This window comes from Bemisia tabaci, chromosome 9 (assembly GCF_918797505.1).
Source record: "Bemisia tabaci chromosome 9, PGI_BMITA_v3".
Lineage (NCBI taxonomy): Eukaryota > Metazoa > Arthropoda > Insecta > Hemiptera > Aleyrodidae > Bemisia > Bemisia tabaci.
In genome coordinates this window covers 38696027-38717322 of record NC_092801.1, presented here as the reverse complement: position 1 = coordinate 38717322, position 21296 = coordinate 38696027, and the positions used below count along the sequence as shown (strand labels likewise).

The window sequence follows — 21296 nt, the reverse complement described above, 5'->3', positions numbered from 1 at the left end:
GTGGCACTGTTTGACGAGAAACTTGAATGTCTACCCATCTGCTCTTAAAAGTAGTTTCTTGACACATTGTTGTTTGTTATTTCCACTCTCTTTTAATTTTTTTATGCGACATTCGATGTTGAACAAATAATTCATTGATCAATAAATTAATATAATTAAGGTAAATTTTCAGCAAAAAATGAGCTGAAATAATGGGTTTTTATAGTAATTTACATTCTTATTATTTCTGAAAGTTACGATGATGTGTCTGTTATTGAGGCACCCACACTGGGGAAAAAAACACATTGTATCTAGAGTCTAGACTCTTGAAAACATTGATAAGAAAAAATGCTCTTGATTCAATCAGATTTAAGCTTAAATCAAAAGGAAATCCGCTCAAATTAAGAGGCTTGGTTCTTGATTTAAGCAAAAATCCGATTGAATCAAGAGTATTTTTTCTTGTCGATGTTTTTAAGAGTTTGGACTGTAAATCCAATGTGTTTTTTTTCCAGTGCATGGCAAGTATTTAAATAGTTATGAGTTCTGATAAGCCTGGTTCTGCAAGGAATTTCTGGTTATATATTAGAAGAAAAACTTTTCGCTTCCCCAATTTGAGACCTACAAACCCCGCAACACGCTTAATCCTATTCCGAGAACCAACGTCACAATGTCATATAAAAGACTTGAGTGTCAGAAATGAGAATTAAAAAAACAGGGTGAGAATTGTTTTAGTCGATCTCTTTGTTAATCTCGGAGCTTAGAAAAATGAATGTGTAAGAAGATTGCAATTTAAAATTGAACTCTGGTTGTTTAAGACGTTTCCCGCAATTTTAGTGGAAACAGAAGAAAAAAATTGATCGGCGCTCAGGTTTTTTTGAGAGTGAACGGACTTATTCTAACATATTTCCTCCATTGAAATAAGTCAAAGTTTTAGTATTTCAAGCCGTAATGTGCTTGAAAACTTTAATTTTTTGTTTCTCTGTATAAAATATGATCATAACTTAAAGACTACTGCTTACGTTACTGATAATTTCTAAAAGCAAAAACTTACTAAAATCTGAAAAACAGAGACACATTTGAATACTGAAACAACAAATATTTACCTCCTTATTCTTGAAAATTCGAGATGACTGCGTGATGGATTCAAATCCCATCAAATAAAGATAAGCAAGTATGATATCGAATGCTAACAAACAATAACTCTTAACTGACAATTTTGGCAAAAATGAGTTAGCAACTTGGCCGCATTTTACAGCATAAAATACGCAAGCCGTTGATTTCCTTTTTTTTCCAATTCTATAGGGGATTGCTTCAATGATTATGTAATGTATGAAAAAATTGAAAAGTTAAGCTAAGTTAAATTTACAAAAATAGCGAAGTTTTCTCTTCGTCTTTCAAAATCGTCAGTATTGTTCGTTAGTCATCGATAAGGTGCTTTCGCGCTCGAGTCTTTCTGAGAATGACCGGACTTTTATTATGTTTTTAGGCCCTAAACATCCATTTCTCTGCTAGTCACTTTGTAGCAATATGCAGCTATACCGAATCGCCAAAAAGTCAGTGTTCGATATTTTGTTGCTTAATCATTTTTGAGAATAACCAATTCAAATCGAGTTATCATGGGCAACAAATAGCGCAACTGCAATTACGCAACTCACAGCGCCTTTAGCATCGTAGGCATACTTCATATGTTACACCATTACGCATAAGTTCTGACGTGTAAATTGCCGAACCTTCCCCCGGCGAATGCAGTTGTAAACGGTGAACCCACGTTCACCATCTCACGGAGTCTGACATATTCCACTAACCTGTCTATGCGTCAGGTATCAATCCTTCATAACTGAAATTCTCTTTTTGACAATTTTAATGGATGCATAACAATTTTTCGTACTGGCGCACAGTGGATCGAGTCAATGGGAGAGGTTGGACATGAAATTTTTGGCTAAAACAGCAAATTTTGATGTTTATTATGTCACATATTCAATTTCAAGGGGTGCCTTCAGAAGAAAATTTCATGAGGAAACCAATGAAACCACTTTAAGAACTTCAAAATTTTGTATAGACAGAGTTACAAGCGTTTAAAATTTCCAAATTTTGTCCGACCTCTTCTATTGACTCGATCCACCGTGTGGTGGGACAATTATTCTGCCGGGCTAAGGAAAAACGCCGTATGAGACTTCAGGCGTTGCCAAATTTCCTTTAGTAAATCACGAGTTTTCGGGGAAAATAATAAATCAATTTCCTCCAATTTTTCAGATAATTTTGTTCGCAATTTCTCCTTAAGTTTCTGAAAATTTCAAGGAAAAACATTCATAACTTTCCTCGAAAATGACCATTTTATAGAAGGAAATTTAACAACGCTCGAATGTTCATACGGCGTTCTTCCTTAGCATGGCAGTATTACAATGCTGACCGGAGTGTGATCTGCCGGCCGGTTTTTTCTTTAAATGTATCCGTTACCTATTGAAAATGTTTCATGGCCCAGAATCGCTATTATGGTGATGCGAGTAGCTTAATTTTGGCAACTGAAATGTAATGAGTCCCGTACTGCTAATAATCTAATTGAATCAGTGAGAACGGAAACGCACCAACTCGAAAAAATGAAAAGAATCAAGACACACACAAAACTGCATGGTAGGTGAAGAAGTTAGCCTCGGAAAAATATTTTTGGTGCCTAAAAGCAAGTACTTAAGGACATTTTAAATGTCCAAGTTGGAACAGATACGGTAACTTCAATGACCTTTATGAAAATAGTCTGTCCTTATAATGAAAAGTGAGCATTTTGAAGTTACCGAGTTAGTGTGTTTTCGTTCTCACCGATTCAATGTTTGTTCAGATGAGGAGTGAAATGAAAACAAGTGTGAATGTTGGGTATAAAAATATTTCAATGATATCAAGCTTTACTAAAAGAGATCCACGCAAAAAAACAAATAATGAATAAATTTCAATTTTCTAAAATTATTATAAATTCACATGCCTATTAGTATACAAGGAAGAGCTTTCACTTCGTTCTGTATTATGACGTAGCACGTGACATTTTACAATAAACGGACGGTGGAGTTCATCAGCTATACGCTGTAGGTTTTGTGGTACTTCTAACGAAATATTTTAATTTATTGTATTGAAATTATTTTGTTTTTTGATTAAAAACATAAACAAGCCGGAGAAAAAATAAAAAACCGTACGAAAATACGTGAAATGACCTAATTTCGGATTTTTCCGATTCCAAATATTTTATCTACAAATAATAAGGGTAATATTCGTGTCTACAGTACCACAATGTACGTGCATTTGAAGTTTAAATTCAACCACAAAATTTTACGGAACCGATATCTTTCTTCATTGGTCTTGAATCGCGCTTGCAAATTGTTTTGCAAAAATATCATGATCTAGATGAAAACTGTCCCTAATATTTTCAGGCGCAAAGGGTACAGTATACCAACATAGTATTGTTACGTAACTATTCCGTGGTAGATTTTCCTGATTTTAGACTACGTTCCCAAGTAGCAGTGATCGCGATAAATAGCAATTTTATCAGTTGATTATCGCGATTATACCGGTGGCAATTTATCGCAATATTATCGAATAAAAAATTGCGATTTATGCAGGCGGTAAATTGCTATGCATTGCAATTTTTTGTTCAATGAAATCACGATCAATTTTCGTCGATAAAATCGAGATTAAATCGCCATATATCGCGATTTTTGTTGCTATAATATTGCAAAAAAGTGCCAGGCGATGAAATCGCTATTTTATTGCAACAAGATCGAGGATAATCGTTCAGTTTTTGATGATCTTAGCGATTTTATCGCCGACAAAATCGCAACAAATCGCGATTTTTCCGTTGAAAAATGCTACTTGAGTTCATCCGAAGGAGCTTTGCGTTAATCACGACCAGCGTGCAATGGCTGGGGCCCCGCGGGTCGAGCATATGTTTTTAGTTTTTGAGACTCATTTTTCGTTTAAATTTTGATCTTGTTCTGGAGACACAGATGTAGAGGAAACCTCATGAGGTGGTGTTGAGAATTCTGCATTATTATTCGAGGGTAGTTCCACTGAAGGATCTGACGGTTCCTCTCCTGTTCGTTTCAAATCAGCCAAAGAAGATTCGGAGGAGTTAGTTTCTACTGGATCGTCTGCTTTTACTCTGTCTTCATTTCCGCCAGAAGTTGAGACCATCTCCAAAGAAGTAATGTTTTCCGTGGATCCGTAGTGCTCATGCAAACTCTCTAGTCTGTTCGACAGAGCCTCTCGCTTATTGGAAGTTATTGTCAATCTCTTGAACAAATTTTGGGATTGATTTTCCAGCATGGTCAGCCTCAAAGATCGGTTTTCAAGTCGGTCACTTGTATTTTTGAATGTCTCATTTTGACTCTCCATGTCGCTTTTGAAAACCTCGTCAGGCCGCGAAGTGTGTTCTTGTGTGGTTTCCTTCCTTTGGGAAGGAGTCGGCTCATTGTTTTCTACAAGCAAGTCTGTCGAGTCAACCGCTGATATGGAATCGGAAAGATCACCGGGAGAAAGTTGTTCTTCCAGATAGAGAGATGTTTTTTCAACCTCTGCGTTGCAGATTCCTGCAGTTAAGTCTCCTGGAATTTCCTTAGAGTCACCTGGTGTGTCTAGAGAGGTCGCAGTAATCGAACTACACTTTGATTCTACATCTCTTTCAGAGCCTTTAGATTCAGTTTCAAATGCAGAGGTTTCATTATGCAAAGTTAGATTGCTCTCAGATTCACATCCCAGTCGCTCAGAAGTTTCAGTGGTACCCGTACTTTCTTGCATAGGGGCACCGCTCCCTCCATCAGTAGGGAGTGGATCTGAACTACTCTGAACTACTTGTGTTTTGTCGATATCCTTCACTTCCGTAGACCCCTCCGAACTTGAAGTTGATTGCCGCCTCATCCGCTGCAATCTAGGCCTACTTCCTACCCTCTCTCTATCGCTGCTACTTGCCCCAGTCTCCGTAGACCCGTACTGAGAGTGAAGTTCCTCTAATTTTTCGGATATACTATCACCTCTTTGCGAAGTCCTTGACATTTTAGTCAAAAGCGAGGAACATTGTTCTTCCAGCCTTTTCAAACGGAGAGCTCTTGCGTCTAGCACAGCTTCACTGCCCTTGCATTCTTCCACTTTGTTTTTTTCGTCATCTAATTTAGGAACCATCCCTGTTTCTGGGTTTGTTAAGGTTGGAATTATTGGTTCTTGGTTTACCTTTGACTCACTTTTTGGTTCCAAACGACATTCACTCGACTCTGCATCTGTAGATCCATACTGTTCGTGAAGTTGATCTAGTTTGTCAGAAATTGAATCACCTCTTTCAGAAGTCTTGACCATTTTGTGCAACAAAGAGGAGCACTGCTCCTCTAAACGCGTAAGTCTAAGAGCGCGAGCATCTAAAATTTCATCACAGGTCATTGAACTTTCTTTCCCTGAAAAATTGGAGTTTGTTTTGGAATTTTCAGCCGATGGACTGGTTCTTTGCTCAGAGGTACAATCCACTACATCTAAAGAACCATGCTTCTTATGCAGTTCTTCCAATCTAGAAGACATCGAATCACTTCTTTGAGAAGTTTTGGACATCTTGCTCAGCACAGAAGTGCATTGCTCTTCCAGTCGCTTCAGTCTAAGAGCACGCGTGTCCAATAAACCATCACTATTTTCAGCAGCTTCTATGCATTGTTTATCTTCATTCCCTTCCATCTCTTTTTCAGAGTTCTGTAGTGCACATGACCCAACTGTCTCATTTGGCACACAAGTAGAAAGTGGCTGTAATTTTAGATATTCAGGTTGGCTAATGACCTCTGATTTCTTATGCAGTAATTCATTATCTTCTAAGCTATGTAAATTAGTAGGATCAGTGACATGCCTTGGTTCTGATTCTGATAAAATCAGACCGTCATTATCTTCTCTCTGAGCAACCACCTCGTGCTTTAAATCACGCATTTCTTCTTGCGAGAGCAGGTCGACTTCAACACTTGAACTAACATTAGAATTTCCGAACCTTTTCTCACCCGTATTTTCCAATACGTGTTTCTCCTCTGCCACATTTGGTACGTCCTCACTGAATGCAGAAGTCACTTCAGGTGTGACATTGTCCGTACTTCTTTCAGTTTCTTTTTCCTTTTTTTCTGCCTCTATCTGATTCACATCATGTAGACTGATATTATCACTAACGCTTATTGTTGGCTCTGGCGATTTGCACATTACGGCCTGCCTCTCCTCATTCATTGTTTGACTCTCTTGAGACCCACTTCTGTTGATGACAACTTCATCTTCAATGCTGCTATCTTCCGGAGAGGTTGTTCTTAAACCCGGGCTTTGATGAGACCCCACTGGTTCTCCATCTTTTGGTACTTCGGCAGAGATTCTGTCAGGACTCCGCATGGACGAGATGGTCATCATTTGTGAATGTTCATCCTTTGCTAAGGTTGGTGCCTTTGACAATTCACCCTTCTCACCTGTATTTCCAATAAAACTCGGCTCCGGAGACACAGACTCCGAGCTCGGACAATCATCCTCCGGTAGATCAATCTCATCTGCATCTTCAGACGGGCTATCCGACGACCCTATCTGCCCACTGTCATCCTCGTCATACCCGCTCTCAGCCGAGTTGCTGGTCTGACGAATCTTCCTCTCCGAGAACTCCTTCCTCAGCTCCAGCCAATCCTCCTCCGACTGATCGTTCTTCTTCCGAGCCTCCTCCCACTTGACGCGACAGTACTCCAGCTCTTCTTTCAACTCGTTGAGCATGAGCCGCTTGTGCTGGAGCTCGTACCGCAGGATCTGCTCCGACGTGTGCAGTTGCTTGTGCTGCATCCGGAGCTTGCTCACCACCCCCCAAGTCTTGTGCAGCTCGCTCGAAACGACAGACAGTCTCTTCTCCTGGTTATCGAGCCTCGTCTCCAACGTCGTGTTCAGCGTCTTCAATCGCCCCACCTCTTTCACCAGACTGTTCTTCTCGAGGATGAGATCTTTGAGTCTGAGGAAAGTCTGGCTCACGCTGATCACGCTCCTCGTGCCGTACGGCGTTTCGATATCCTTGTAACATCCGTTGGTCTTGTCGGCGTCAGGAACTGCGATCGGCGCTGAGTAATGTGACAGCAGCTCGAGCAGAACACGCCAGACTTTGGGAAGGTTCTCGGCTATCTCTTGCTGTACGCTGTCTCGCTCTTTTGTCGTCTCAACGCGGGATTCATCGTTCGCCTCGGCCTGACGGGTTATGTGCACGAGCAGAGCTGCAGTCTCGTTGATATCGCCTTTGATGGTAAGGTCGTTGATGAGGTTGTGATTATCTTTGAGTAAAGAGGTGAGTTTGTCCAAATCTAAGTCCGGCTCAGTGAGCATATGTGAGAAGAGGTTGTTGATCAGCGTCATCTGGGAGGAGAGCGCTTTGTTCTCGCATGAGAGGGATGATGTGCGCTCTTTGAGCTCGTTGTAGTCGGCGGTGACTTTCTCGCGCTCTGCTTCAGCTCGCTCGACTGCTTTCCGAAGCTCTGCTACTTCGTCGTTGTGCTCGCGGAAAGCGGTTTCCTGATCGCGGAGTTTGAGCTCGAGGACCTCGACTTTGGCCCGCTCTCGCTCCATCTGGCGTTGGTGTTCGAGGGACATGGCGGCGGCGCGCTCGTCGTATAACTGCCGTAAAGAGCGGATGTTCTCCATCTGTTTTTCGTACTCGACACGAAGCTCGTTGAAATCGTTTAAGCTGGTGGTTTCAAGACTCTCGAGTTTGGATTTGAGGTCCGTCACCTACGACAAAAAAGTAAACGAGATCGATGTTACTTAAAATTACAAGCATGAAATTATTTTCAGAAAAAATTCCACTACAAAATAATTAGTGTTGGGTAGGTATATCTTCATGCTCGAGTAGAACAGTGGAATGAAAATATTGAAATAAAAGTGTGATTTGAGGTAGTAAAAGTGTGATTTTTTTTAAAGAAATGTCGATGTTTTTACCTCATTTCGTCAAAAAATCGACGGCCAAACTGCGAAACCTCTTAGCACTGTTTGCAACATCGCAGACTTCCCATCATACTTTATTTTCTCTTTGGGAAGCTGGTTAACTGAATATCTTGAAAACTTCCATGTTTTCTCTTCTCTATCGGTAAAACACAACCTGTATAAATTTCAAGGTATGAAATGTACTCGTTTCTATTCGAAAAATTAAAGTAGGATGTAGAATTGAAACGCCGCAGTGCAGCAGATGTGCGGTTTTGCACTTTAGCCACCGAAATGCAAATTTTAAACTATCAATAAGATGCGCTCCATGTATCAGAGAGGCAGGCAATTGCCGATGCAGCGAAACCTTTCAACTTACTTGAATTTTATTGCAATAAATCTGCGCGTTAAGGAGGGCATTTCCGACTTTTTTGTATGAATCAACGAAAATATTGTATGATTTGACCCTTTAAGAGTATACATATTTTCCTTTAATGCATATCTTTTTTTAACAATTTAAATCAGACTAGTTCATGCAGGGAGTCCAAGCATTTCAAAATCATGAGTTGAAAAATGCTGACTCTTTAAATATTGGAGTCAAACAGAGCGGAGCGGCGTGCTGCCAGCTGGAGAGGCTCACTGGCGCCTACAAACCTAAGTGGATACTTCACGCATTGCGCAATGTTTGAAGTATCCACTTAGGTTTGTAGGCGCCAATGCGCGTTTTGTGCTGACCGCCAGCTCGCTGTGCCGCGGCGCGGCACCTCAAGCAACTATTTCATAACAGAGGCGTTGCATAGGCTCCTTTTAGAAACAAAATGACATGCCCGCAAAACACGTTTTGTCAACTGAATTTCAGTTGAATTCATGTTTCTCTCGTTCTCACTATTTTTGTTTCGGAGTTGGACCGTACTTTCGAACGAGGAAATTCGATTAGAGTTAATTTCGAGGTTTATCCTTGAATTTTCAAAGCTCATTTAAGGGGTTTGGAGGATGGACACATTAGTGCAGTTTGTGAAAAAAATTGAGGTATTCATGATTTCCAGTAAAACTAATCCTAGTGTATATTTTGTGAGAAATTCGCTGCCAAATGCCGATTTTTAAGCATCCAAAAGTCAGTTTGTACTTTCTTTCCGCCATTTAAGGATCTATGTAATTTCAAAAATTCAAAAACGTATTTCTGGCATTGGCAAAAACTGAACTTATGCGCCTTGTCCTCCAAGCCCCTCATTTTTAATCTTTCCTTTTCCATGAATACTTACACGCCTCTAAAGTTCGGAAGAAATCGTCATAAATAAGCGCACATTTCAAAGTATAAGATGGTTGTTGATTTTGGGGGCAAATTCAGGAGTTTAACACGGTGGTTTTCCAGGACCAAACAGAGTAAATGAACCCTAAATAACTGGGAAACTCTGGTGTAAAAATTGGTCCCAAACGGAAGGGAAGTAAACAATTCGGCTTTCAGCGGGAGGAAAGGTTTTCTGCTAGCCACCCTGGACGATAATAAAGTATACGCGTGTTGAGAGAAACTTCAGCCTTTTTTTTCGGGAAAGTAGGGTAACAACTATTGAAGTGGGCGAGGGTTTTGCTACTCTACACTTCCAGGTAACTCTCTTGAAATCCAGATCAATTTTGCTCATTCAAGCCCTAGTGACTGCACGCAACAAAAATTCTTGCCGCTCTTTTGATGGTTCTTTAGTTTTGAGTATTAAGTTTATTGGGTCACTAAACCTTGTGTCATTTACTGCCAAAATCCTGAACATCGATCTTTTAGAATCAAATACGTCCAATTTTAAGTGTTTGGTTGCGCGTACACCGCGCTGCAGCACAGTAAAAGCACGAAATATAAAATAAAAAAATTAAAGGGTTTTCAAAAGCATTGAATTGTACGCGGAACCACATTAATATTTAAAAAATTCACAATATATTTCCCTTTCATGCATATCTTTTTTCATCAATTTAAATGAGGATAGTCCATACAGTATATGCAAGCATCCCAATATCATGCGTTGAAAAACGCTGACTCTGCGAGTTTAAATATAAGAGCAAATCAGAGCGGAGCGGCGTGCAACCAGCGCGAGATGCTCATTGGTGCCTACAAACCTAAGTGGATACTTCACGCAATACGCAATGTTTGAAGTATCCACTTGGGTTTGTAGGCGCCAATGCGCGCTCCGCGCTGGCCGCCCGCTCGCCGCGCCGCGGCGCGGCACCTCAAGCAACTATTTCACAACAGAAGTTTTGCATAGTATCATTCGAAATTGAAGGCACCCCAACATATTGAGAATGACGGACATCCTTTAAGAATACGCAGCGTTCTCCGCAAAATAAATCAAGATGCTACGGCACTAAAAGAGAGCGGTAGTCCTAAATTCATCAAGTCCTAGCATCCGTATTTAATAAAGTTTAGCATAACTTTCAAATTTCATTAGAGAAAAAAGTGACTCGATTTAGGCAGAAAAATTCCTCAGTATGCTGTCAAGAATATTTAATTTTGAGTATCAATAATTGGTACGTGGACCAAAACTTCCCTGTCGAAAAAACGGGTGGACGTAAACCACTGGAAAAACAGGTGCGGTGACAAATAATCTTGACGAAAGGTCTTATAACTTTACCCTCAGAAAAATGGATTTGCGAGTCAAAATTCTTTCATAATTTAGTAGCCCTTTACAGATTGTTCGAGGATTTCGTGTAAGGCGCAGAAGTCATGAAGTTTTTCTTTGCATCGGTGAAATTCTGGAGGTTATATAAGTTCCCAGTTTCTGATGAATATCTTTCTTCTGTTTTGCAGGGTCCTGCTTGAACTATGGGCACTCCTGTTGGAGTGGTAAGTAATACGATGTATTTTTTATCAATTTCTGTGATCATTTCATCTTTTTATTCTTCTTTCACTTTTAGTCATTACATTTTAAACGACGTCTTCAGTTTAATTTTTTCTCATTGTGATTCAAGTTGAATATCGTCATCTTTCTAGCAAAGTATCATTTGCGCCATGAGACGCTTCGAAATTTCCACCGCCATTTCATTTTTTTACAGAGAGATTGTTCAACGGAGCTGTCCGGAAATTTCACTGAATTTTCTTTGTGTTGCCGATCAAATTCAGTAAATTTCGCAAACAGATTCAACCAACAATTTTTCCGTAAAAAATCGAAAGACAGCGAAAATTTTGAAACGTCGCATCGCGTGTATTTATTTAGGTGAATTCTTGCGTTCAACTTACCTACGGTACGCGAGTCTACATAGCGCCCAAAATTCCCGAGTGATATGAATGCAGAGCGGAATCTACTCTCCTTACGGAGTGGCTAACACTAATCGTGGCGGAATCCACTTTTTTTGCTGAGTTCCATACGGTTTTATGGTATGCTAATTTCACCTTGCATTCAGGGTTTTTGGGCGCTATGTAGACTCCGGCACAGAATTTCACTGGAAATGGAGATGTTGCATGTGTGAGGGATTTGCGATTTATCTGTTGTTTCTTATGTAAAAGTTCGCGAGAAACACGATGGTGCCACTGGTTTTCTCTGAAATCATCAACCAAGTTCAAAAAAAGCTCTCAAGTTGAGGCCAAGATGGAGGGGATATCCCGCCCTACCCTGAGAGTCCACCTCTACATCAAAACAAACTCTCCATGCAAAGATAGGGAGCAAATACATTGACAGGGCTGCCACTTTATTTGGGAACTCCAAAACTGAAAACACGGCAACCCTGCTAATGTATTTGCTCCCTAACTTTGCATGGAGAGTTTATTTGGATGTAGAGGTGGACTCTCAGGGTAGGGCGGGATATCCCCTCCATCTTGGCCTCAACTTGAGAGCTTTTTTTGAGCTTGGTTGATGATTTCAGAGAAAACCAGTGGCACCATCGTGTTTCTCGCGAACTTTTACTTCAGTATCAACAGTCAAATCGCAAATCCCTCACACATGCAACATCTCCATTGTTAACAGGAACCAAAATCACCAGCATAGATCCGATCAAGCAGAACCAACCTGGATTTCTCTGATCTTGAGCATCTGTCTGCTGATGGCGGCGACATCCTTGAGCGCGGTGACGTGAGCCTCGAGTCGTTTCTTTTCCTCCCGTTCGCTCTCGAGCTCCTCGCTGGTTTTCCGGAGGGTTCGCATCTCCTCGGCGATGCTCGCTATCGCCTTTTGTCGCTCACTCCGCTTCGCCGCCAACGCCAGTTTGAATTCCTCCATCTCCTTTCGTTTCCTCTCGCGTCTCTCCTTTGTCTCCTCGTCCTCCTCTTCTTCTCCGTTAGACCCTTCACTCCGTACCTCCTCTCCTTCTACTCCACACAGCTCCGGCTCTTCTTCGGTGACACTGTTCAATTCTCCGCCTACCTCTAGCTCTACATCGTCCTCCGTTAGTATCTTCGACACCAACTCATCAAATTTGAAACCCTGCGTAAAATTTGATTCTTTGGAGTGGCTTGATCTGAGTCATTTACACTTTTTAAAGTTGCATCACAGTTATTTTCTTCCGTTTCAGGTTGGATTCCGCTTGGTTCCACTGCTCTGATTTTTAGCTGGTTGCCAAATTTTTCTTCTGTCTCTAACCCAACCTCGACTTCCGTTAGTATCTTCGACATCAACTGATCAAATTTGAATTTGTGCGTAGAATTTGATTCTTCTGGAGTGGCTAAGTCATTTACACTTTTTACTGTTACATCACAGTTATTTTCCTTCGTCTTAGGTTGTATTTCGTTTGGTTCTGTTCCTCTGACTCTGAGCCGACTAGATTCTCCGTCACTGGGGAAGCCGTCAACAAATGTTTCATGTTCTTTATTATCGCGTATTTCACCTTTGTTCGTTGTTTCTGATTTGGTTTTGTCCACCGTAGATGTCAATGTTGTTGTAAATATTGCAGTTGCTCCATCGCTAGGATTAGGAATAAATGAGTCGTAAAGGCTTAAAATGCGTGTCTTTTGAGTATTGGATGTGTCACCATTTATAACATCTTCAACTTCGCGGGTTTCCTCAGTTTTATCGATCTTTTCTGGTATCCTGCCTCCAGTTGGGTGGTTCATAATAGGCTCAAGATTTTGTCGTATTTCTGGCTCTGGCGAGAATTTGACGATGTCATATTCTTTTTCCAAATCCGCCTCTTCCGAATTTTCACGTTCATGTAGATGGCTAGAAATAGGGTGTTGCTTCTTCGTGTCTTTTTGATTTGTTTTGAGTTCATTTGCATCTTCTTTGCTTAACTCTTCGACACCCGAATCATTGCACACCTGTGGATGAAAAGAAAAATGAAAAAATTAAGACGCTGAAATATGATTTAAGTTTTCTGTAAGTGCAGCTGTAATGTACCCGATCGGCCCACGAACAAAAGGCAGCAACGGATCAGTTGCGCTAGTCACAAATGCGTGTTTTGATGCTTGTTTCTTGTAGATCAGCTAAAAATAATGAGATCTGTCCAAAAAGCAATTTACCACGTTCAATATTAACCGACATATCGCCCCTTGAGAAGTCGGGTTTTTGACGTCATCCACCGCGGCAGTGACACCCTTGGTTTCTTTCGCCTTGCTTTCATCAGTCGGTGTGACGTACGTTTGCACTGGTTGTTCAACGAGAAACTTGGAGGAAAGCAAGGTGGAAGAAATCAAGGGTGTCATTACCGAGGTGGATGACGTCAAAAATCCGACATTTCAAAGGAATGTAGCTCGGCTAATATTGAACGTAGAAAGTTGCTGTTCAGACAGATCTTATTGAATTTTGGTAATCTACAGGAGTCAAGCATCAAAAAACGATTTCTGTGACCAGCGTAACTGCCCCATTCAAAGCGGAGAGTGTGGCATTCAAAATTCATGCAAGCTCCTTTTTTCAAGTCCCATTGCGGATAATAATTATGGTGCCATAAATTGAATGAGCTCAGAAGGAATGCGTTCCCTGTATGCAGTTTGAGAATATGATCATAGTAAGTGGTGCGCATGTCAGTTTATCACTGCCAAGGAAAATAAACTCACCATAAAGCTTAAATTGTTTCAATAAAAGTCCTCATCCAATAAAATTAGGACATTTGACAAAACAATTGGTTAAAAAATAACATAAGTTATTCTTTTTTCTGTTTATTTATCGTAGTAGAAAGGATAAACGCGCTGGTAACACGTTTAAACAAGACCAAAGATTCTAATACCACTATTCAAACTCTTGAGAGTGCACATTGCCTACCCTCTCAAATGAAGGAAAATTAAATGCAAGGATCTGCACTGCAAACAAAATTTCTTCAAGCAATATTCACGGCATTTCATTTTACGTAAACAAAATCTGTGAAGAATCGGAATAACTATCATTATGTTGTTAAATTTTCCTTCAAATACGTTTGCCTTTCTTGAAATTATTTGTCAATAATTGCTTTAAAAATAAAAAATTCCTTGTTTACATTACGTGATATACCAATTTGGGAACTAATTACACTTCCTAAAGTCGACGATACTACAAATTTAGTTAAAACAATTTTGTCAGAAAGTTTAAAATTTTAATTTTTAATTTTTCAATAATTTGCAACTTGACTTATTGAGGTCGAAACAATTAAACCACGTGGTTTAATCCATTATCACAATCCAATACACACATGATTTGATAAAACACGAGTAGGTTTTTCTTAAGAAAAGCTCACAATAAAATTCATCGTAAATGAGGGGTTTAAAATATAGTGCATAAAATTCTATTTTTTCATAGAAATTCCCGGTTTATGCCGGAATACAGGTGAAACTTAGTTTCAGCTTCGAAGGGGGGGGGAGCTCCGGTCATTCACCTAACATAGGTAATGATACTTTCCACCCATTTTCCTTCACGGTAATACAACTTGCTTTTGGTCACAATGTATGTTACTCGTGCAAAACTCCTCTTTGTCAATATTCAATTTTCTTGCGCCTCCTAAAAGGAGATATTCATTGTTGAAAGGCTTCCGCGAGTGCCTTCATTCTCCGAAACGAGGAAACTTCATCCCGCTCTTCCTGGAGAGCACAGCAATGTTTTCCCGCGAAGAAAATCAGGTAAGTTGTTCTACCGTAATGTTTTCACAGAATTCAAGACTTATTCTCAAAACTGCCTTGATCTTGCCAAATCATACTCTACAATATAAAACTATTAGAAACGCGTAACGCATGACTCCTGAAGTGGGATGGGGGGGGGGGGAGTCCGGACGACACAGCGCTCAGAAGGCTTAGCCTCCCAGGATTATCAAAATGGTTTTATCCACATGGGCCGCGGCCCGTGGCGACAAATTTAGGGGGCGGCAAATTTTGCAGATTTTTTAAATGTAGCTATGAAGAAAAATTGTAATCAGAAAAAAATTACAAACGAGAAAAGGTGACAAAATCTCTCGTTTACTGAGAGTATATCTCTAATTTTGCCGTCTTTCTGTCGTGATACAATAGACAGCACCTTTAATGAGTCGAGTTAAGACTAAGAGAGAAACCGAACACGGAATTTGGCCTAGAACGGTGCGGCGCAGAGAGCAATGATGACTAGAACTTGAGATGAAAAGGAGGAACCCTCGTCGCGTCGCGGCGGTCGGCATGTAGCACATATTAGCGCCTACAAAACTGCATGAATACTTCACGCATTGCGTCAAAGACAGTGCGGTCGCTGCGGTCAGCAGCGGTCGGCGTGAAACGCGTAGTGCCTACAAGACTGCATGAATACTTCACGAATTACGTTAAACATAGTGCGTGCAGCAGCGGTTGGCATAATACTTCATGCATTGCGCCAAAACACAGTGCGGTCAGCGCAGCGCGGCGGCGAAAGTTAAAATTTTATTAAACCACATTTATGTTTGTTCTTTCATAATATTTTCGTTCATTTCATATAAATGGAAGGCCTTGTCCAGACAGAGATAGGTTTACAAAACTTAACTTTCGCGCCAAGTTCCGTGAACTTTTGCTAGTAGTATTGACAGGACTTTCGCAAAAAATGCGTCCAACACGAGTAAACGCGTCTTATGCACCCCTCCCCCTCCGGCCCTTTTTGTATATCAAATAAAACTAGACGAAAAACAGATTCAAAATAAGGTTCAAAGTTATGAGTGCATTGTTGAAGCTGTTGAATAACAGCACCATTTTCTCGAAAAAGAAAAAAGTATTTTTTCTCTGCAAGTTTCGGAGGTCTTGACTCGAAAAGCGCTAGATATCAAGGAATAGCACACCAAATGGATTATTACATTTTGCAATAAGGAACCACTATCTCTGGCTCTTCCATAAAATTGCGCATCTGCATGGAGACATTAATGGCATATATCGACAGTGTCGCAGACTTCCTATCATACTTTATTTTTTAAACGGAAAACTACTAACCGGAAATTCTTTAAAACTGCCGGTGATTTTTCTTCTCTGTGCGTAGAAAATTCTGCAAAAACTTCAAGAAATGATGTCAATTTGTTCTCCTTTAAAAAAAGAACTTTAGAGGCGGAGATTTCCAGACACTGAGTTATGTGATTTCCGACTTACACCATCGATATGTTGTTTCTAAAATGAGCCGGAAATAGTGGTTCCTTGTTACAAAATGTAATCCAAATCATGTTGTAGATTTGCTCCTTAAGCATCAAATTTGATCATATACGGAGGAGTTTTATATCGTGCCGTTCATAAGAGACATGCGTTTCATATACTCTTCCTAATGTGCGATTTTCACCGAAAATTTTCCTTTCGGGCTGGGTGATCTGCGATAAAAGCGTGTTCCTATGTGGATGCTATGTTCCCACGTACTGGAGAGGCTGGAATTCTTCCTCAGTGAAAGACGATCCGAAGTCGAACGCGAAACTGAAAGCGTCAGAAAGTTATCCACTTGTCGAATAGTCGGAGCCACCCCAATTTTTGTACATATAATACTGAGATATTCGCGACCATTTAATCCGTATTCGGCAACAATGTTGATTGAAAATGGCGAGAAACGAGCATTGTTCTCCAGCGGGTGAAGCTAAAAATACTCGCGACCGACCAACGCGAAATACCCGCAAAGGAACATGAGCGAATTAGAGTTCATAGCCGAATATTTTGCACTGAGTTTAAGGGATGAATGGATTATATTTTACAAAAAGGAACCACTATTTCTGGCCCATTTTAAAAACAACATCCATGCTATTGGTTTCCTAATGTAGATATGTGCTTTTAAGGGAGAATCAGAGATAGTGGTTCGTATTGCAGAATGTAATCCAATTAAAATGGGTGTGTTTGAAATCAAGTGGATTACATTTAGCAAAAAGGAACCAGTGCTATTAAAGTGTTGTAAAAATGTTGCTTCTTCAAAATTATCAAAAAAATTTACCAGAATAGCAAATAGTTTTAGCTTATCATCAAAAAATGGTTAATTTTAAAGGGAAAATATATAATTGTGTACATTTTAATTCTGCTTTTGCATTAAGTATTTTTAGAAGAAAATAAGAATTTGCACGATTTTGAAAACACTGTAACCGCGCTAGTTCCTTTTTGCTAAATGCAATCACGAGTCGTTGCCTGGCGCTTGCGATACTTTGGCCGGAAAGTGACAATGTGTTTGTTCTGGAGACCTACTGGGTCGATTCTTGGGAGTTTTGCGACTATCAGTAGATATTCCAACCTCTTGATGAGCAGTGGCGTGGCGTGTTTTGCAATATATCGATAGATCTGTCATTCATACCTATGGAAAAGGATCGATAAAGAGGGTGTTCGCAGCGAACACCTTAATAATCGATTCTTTACCATAGCTTCAAATGGAGAAATATCGATAATGGATCATTCACGCCACTCTACTGTTGATGAGTCCTCCTCCTTCGAATTCTTGAAAAATGACAGGAAGCCGCCTTTTGGAGCGCGAAGCGACCTCTGAGGCCGGGCCTCACAGCGGCCCGGAGGCGTATTCTATATTTACTCTGACTTTATAATAATAACACATTGGGTTCTCCTCAGTGTGGATACAGCACCACCCTAAACCGTGACGTCCAACAAGAAAACCCCCCACGATGGTATTAATACCGGTGGCGTGGCGTGCTTTGCGATGTATCGATTGATCTGCCATTTAAACCCGTGGAAAATGATCGATTATGAGGGTGTTTGCAACGAACACCCTAATAATCGATTCTAGACCATAGCTTCAAATGGGGAAATATCGATATGTATCAAAGCACGCCACGCCACTGATTAATACGTGCCTTTCGGCACGTAAAAGTCCAGTTCGTTCCGCCACCGACTCGCTCCGAATTTCATCGTCAGGTTTTCGAGGCATCTCCTCAAAAGACGTCGACCACGTCGAACCCCCACCCCCCTTCCGGGGGGTAGGGGGATGGGGGGACGAGGGTGCGTCCAGTGGCGTGGCGTCAATTGCGATGTATCGATTGTTCTGCCATTTAAACCTATAGTGAAGAATCGATTATTAAGGTGTTCGCTGCGAACACCCTGTTTATCGATCCTTTTCCATAAGTTTAAAGGGTATGACAATCGATACATCGCAAAGCACGCCACGCCACTGCGGATGCGTCGAGATGCGGAAATGCGGAGCCAGGGAGCGGGAGAGTAGCGCGGCGGAGACAAAGAAACAAACATGGGTAACTTAATAATATTTTAAGGTCAAGTACACTGGACGTTTCCTCCTCGCGGTTTCGGCCGCCACTCATCGCGCGCGGTTCGCGTATGATTCCGTCGTGGGTGGAGAGGATTAGGGATTACTCATTTACCCGCGCTGCTGCCGGCTTTGGGCACGGATTTTCGAAATCAGCGGAATCAACGAAATTAGCGAAATCAACGAAATCAACGAAATCAGTGAAATCAACGAAATCAACGAAATGAGGAACGAGAAGAAGAAGAGGACGGTTGCTCTTAGCATGCACGGAGAAAAAAACCTCGTGCGTGGGACCCGAAGCTTAGGTCATATGGATCTCTGAAGTTTCCAGATTGAGCATCTGAACACTTAAGGTCTAGCTGTCGAGGTTCGGATCACACATCTGAAACTTCAGTTCTAACATCTGAAGTACTTCAGATGTGAGAACCGAAGTTCTTCGGATGTGAAAACCGAAGTACTTCAGACGTAAGAACTGAAATTTCAGATGTGTGATCCAAACCTCAGCAGCTGGACCTTAAGTTTTCGAATGCTCAATCCGAAAACTTCAGAGATCCATATGACCTAAACTTCGGGTCCCACGCACGAAGTTTCTTTCTCCGTGTGCAACACGAACTTGCAATAACTCATAAATTCTGACAAAAGTTAGATTGAGACACTAAGTAATGGAGAATTTTTCACACAAAAATGTTACTGCTTCATCTGAGAGTGCATAATGAGCTGAATTCGCAGTAATTTTCATAATTTTTTTGACATGGGAAATCGGAGAAAAATTGAGTTAAAAGTGAGAAAATGTGCCGCTTATTGCGTGCATTATGACGTGAGCCCTGTTAGGCGTACATTCTTATGGGTTTCAGGGCTCATGTCTCAATGCACTGAGTTCCGTTTGGCAGAAATAAGTCTATTTATGCAAAGATCTTTCCTCGGAAAACGAGTTGCGCACAGTCATTGCACCAGGTTAATGCGTGCCATGTATCTTCCACTGGTATTTAATCAATGATTTATACGAAGAAATGAAAAATTATTCTGACTCACTTGCACTTTCCTTATCTAATAACGCCGACGCAAATCGAGTTATATCCCCCCCCCCCCTCATTATCCTTCAGGTCGATGGTCCGCTCTGAGCTGTTGAATCACGTAGGTGAATAAACAAGAAAAGTGCATGTAAGCTTCAGAATATTATATTTATACTTATGATGATTCACAGAAAAATGGAGTTGGTCTCGTGGTTCAGTTCCGTTGCAGGTTTCCTATAATTCAATATTTTATGAAGAAACACCGAACGTCGTGATTGAATCAATTATTTTACTTTCCTCATCATGTATTCTTTAACTTGTTAATCGGTAACAAATTGGTAGTATCACTTAATTGAACTTGTTAGTAGGTATGTAGCCAAAGTGCTAAAAAAATGCGTAAGTGCTTACTTACATGAAATGGTTTTATTGAGAAAGTTTTTGGTCAAAGCTTTTCGGCATAATTGCATAAAAGGACATTCCTACCTGGCCAAAAAGTGCCTACCAAAGTTATTTATTGTTAATTGAAAAAAATGAATTTAGAGTTTGTTTTCTTAATAAAAAGGTCCTGACGATAGCAATTATGCCGAAAAGTTTGACTAACAAATTTATCAATACAACTATTTTACGCAAGGAAACACTTGCACATTTTCTAGCACTTTGCCTACATACCTACCTATAACAATTTCGTGTAATACTCTTCTGTAATTATTAATATCCCATAAAATCGTCACGTTGCCACCCTCTGGCCAAAGTATCAGTATCACCATGTGACGTTTAAAAATTGCCACCTTCATTTTATTTTTTTACAGAGAAATTGTTCAACAAAGCTGTCCAAAAATTTCACTGAATTTTCTTCGAGCTGTCGATAAAATTTAGTGAAATTTTCAGACAGATTCAACCAACAATTTCTCTCTAGAAAAAAGGACCGCAGAAATTTTGAAATTTCGCATGGCGCTTGTGATACTTCGGCCGGCAGGTGATGAAACAATAAAGAGGGGGCGGAAATTTTAAAGTACCGTTATCAAGATCCATGCATATGTTTTTCCAGTTGCACCGTTAATATTAGAGGACCTGTATACGGGAGAGTATTGCCATCTCTGTGCCGCTCTCTGATTGGTTCATCAGTTTCAGGCTATCATGGAACTCCACAGTTGGACCAATGTAAACAAACACGACCCAGAGGAACACGTATTATCGGCTGAGAAATGAATGATAATCACACTCGAAGCTTAATTTTCGGCAAAAATATGCATCACAGTTCGATTCAAACTCAATTCCGAAGTTGGGTATAAAAAAAATTCTATCACACCCAAAATCCTTTCCAGAACTTTGCAGAACTTTTTCGCCATCTTGTTCGTTTACATTGGACCAAAGAAGGAGCGGAGGGGCTGGGGTTTGTTTACATTGGTCCAACTTTGAAGCTCCATGATAGCCGACCAATCAGCGAGCGGCACAATTTTTCTGTATTAAAAGGATTGAGATGGCAATACTCTCCGGTATACTAGAGTACCTGTATAGGGAGAGTATGGACAGATGTGAAACTCCGAAAATCCATCAGGCCTTCACTGATGCTTCTGCGAATAAAGTTAGGGCCCAGAAATGCAGCCAACCTAAAAATTTCAATTTTTCAGAACGATTTACTAGCACTATTGTAGCGAACCGTCGTTTATAAAGCACGTATTTGACTCAGTTTTTGCATAAATTTACTCATTTTTGCGGAAGAACTCTGATTTCTGTACATTCTTGGTCAGAATTGGGATCTGCAGACTCTGCAGACTGGCAGTGAAATTTCGTGTGTTAGAAATTGGTTAGAAGGATGACTGCACTTTTGGGCCCT

At 40.6% G+C, this 21296-nt stretch overlaps 2 protein-coding genes across 4 annotated transcripts in view; both read right to left on the bottom strand.

The window, feature by feature from the left end:
- Positions 1-2843: 2843 nt before the first annotated feature.
- LOC140225368 (uncharacterized) lies at positions 2844-12145 on the bottom strand. Its single transcript, XM_072303993.1, has 2 exons — positions 11898-12145; positions 2844-7722 (listed from the first exon to the last, which is right to left on the bottom strand). Exons 1-2 carry the CDS (start codon positions 12105-12107, stop codon positions 3928-3930), a joined length of 4005 nt encoding a protein of 1334 aa, XP_072160094.1. The 5' UTR covers positions 12108-12145; the 3' UTR covers positions 2844-3927.
- Positions 12146-12152: 7 nt separating this feature from the next.
- LOC109034240 (uncharacterized) overlaps positions 12153-21296 on the bottom strand; it is a 68652-nt gene continuing 59508 nt past the window's right edge. For all 3 annotated transcript variants that reach the window (XM_072303995.1, XM_072303996.1, XM_072303994.1), the window contains one exon: positions 12153-13141. In XM_072303995.1, the coding sequence (XP_072160096.1) occupies positions 12275-13141 (867 nt within the window). In that variant the 3' untranslated portion in view covers positions 12153-12274. The remainder of the gene's footprint in view (positions 13142-21296) is intronic.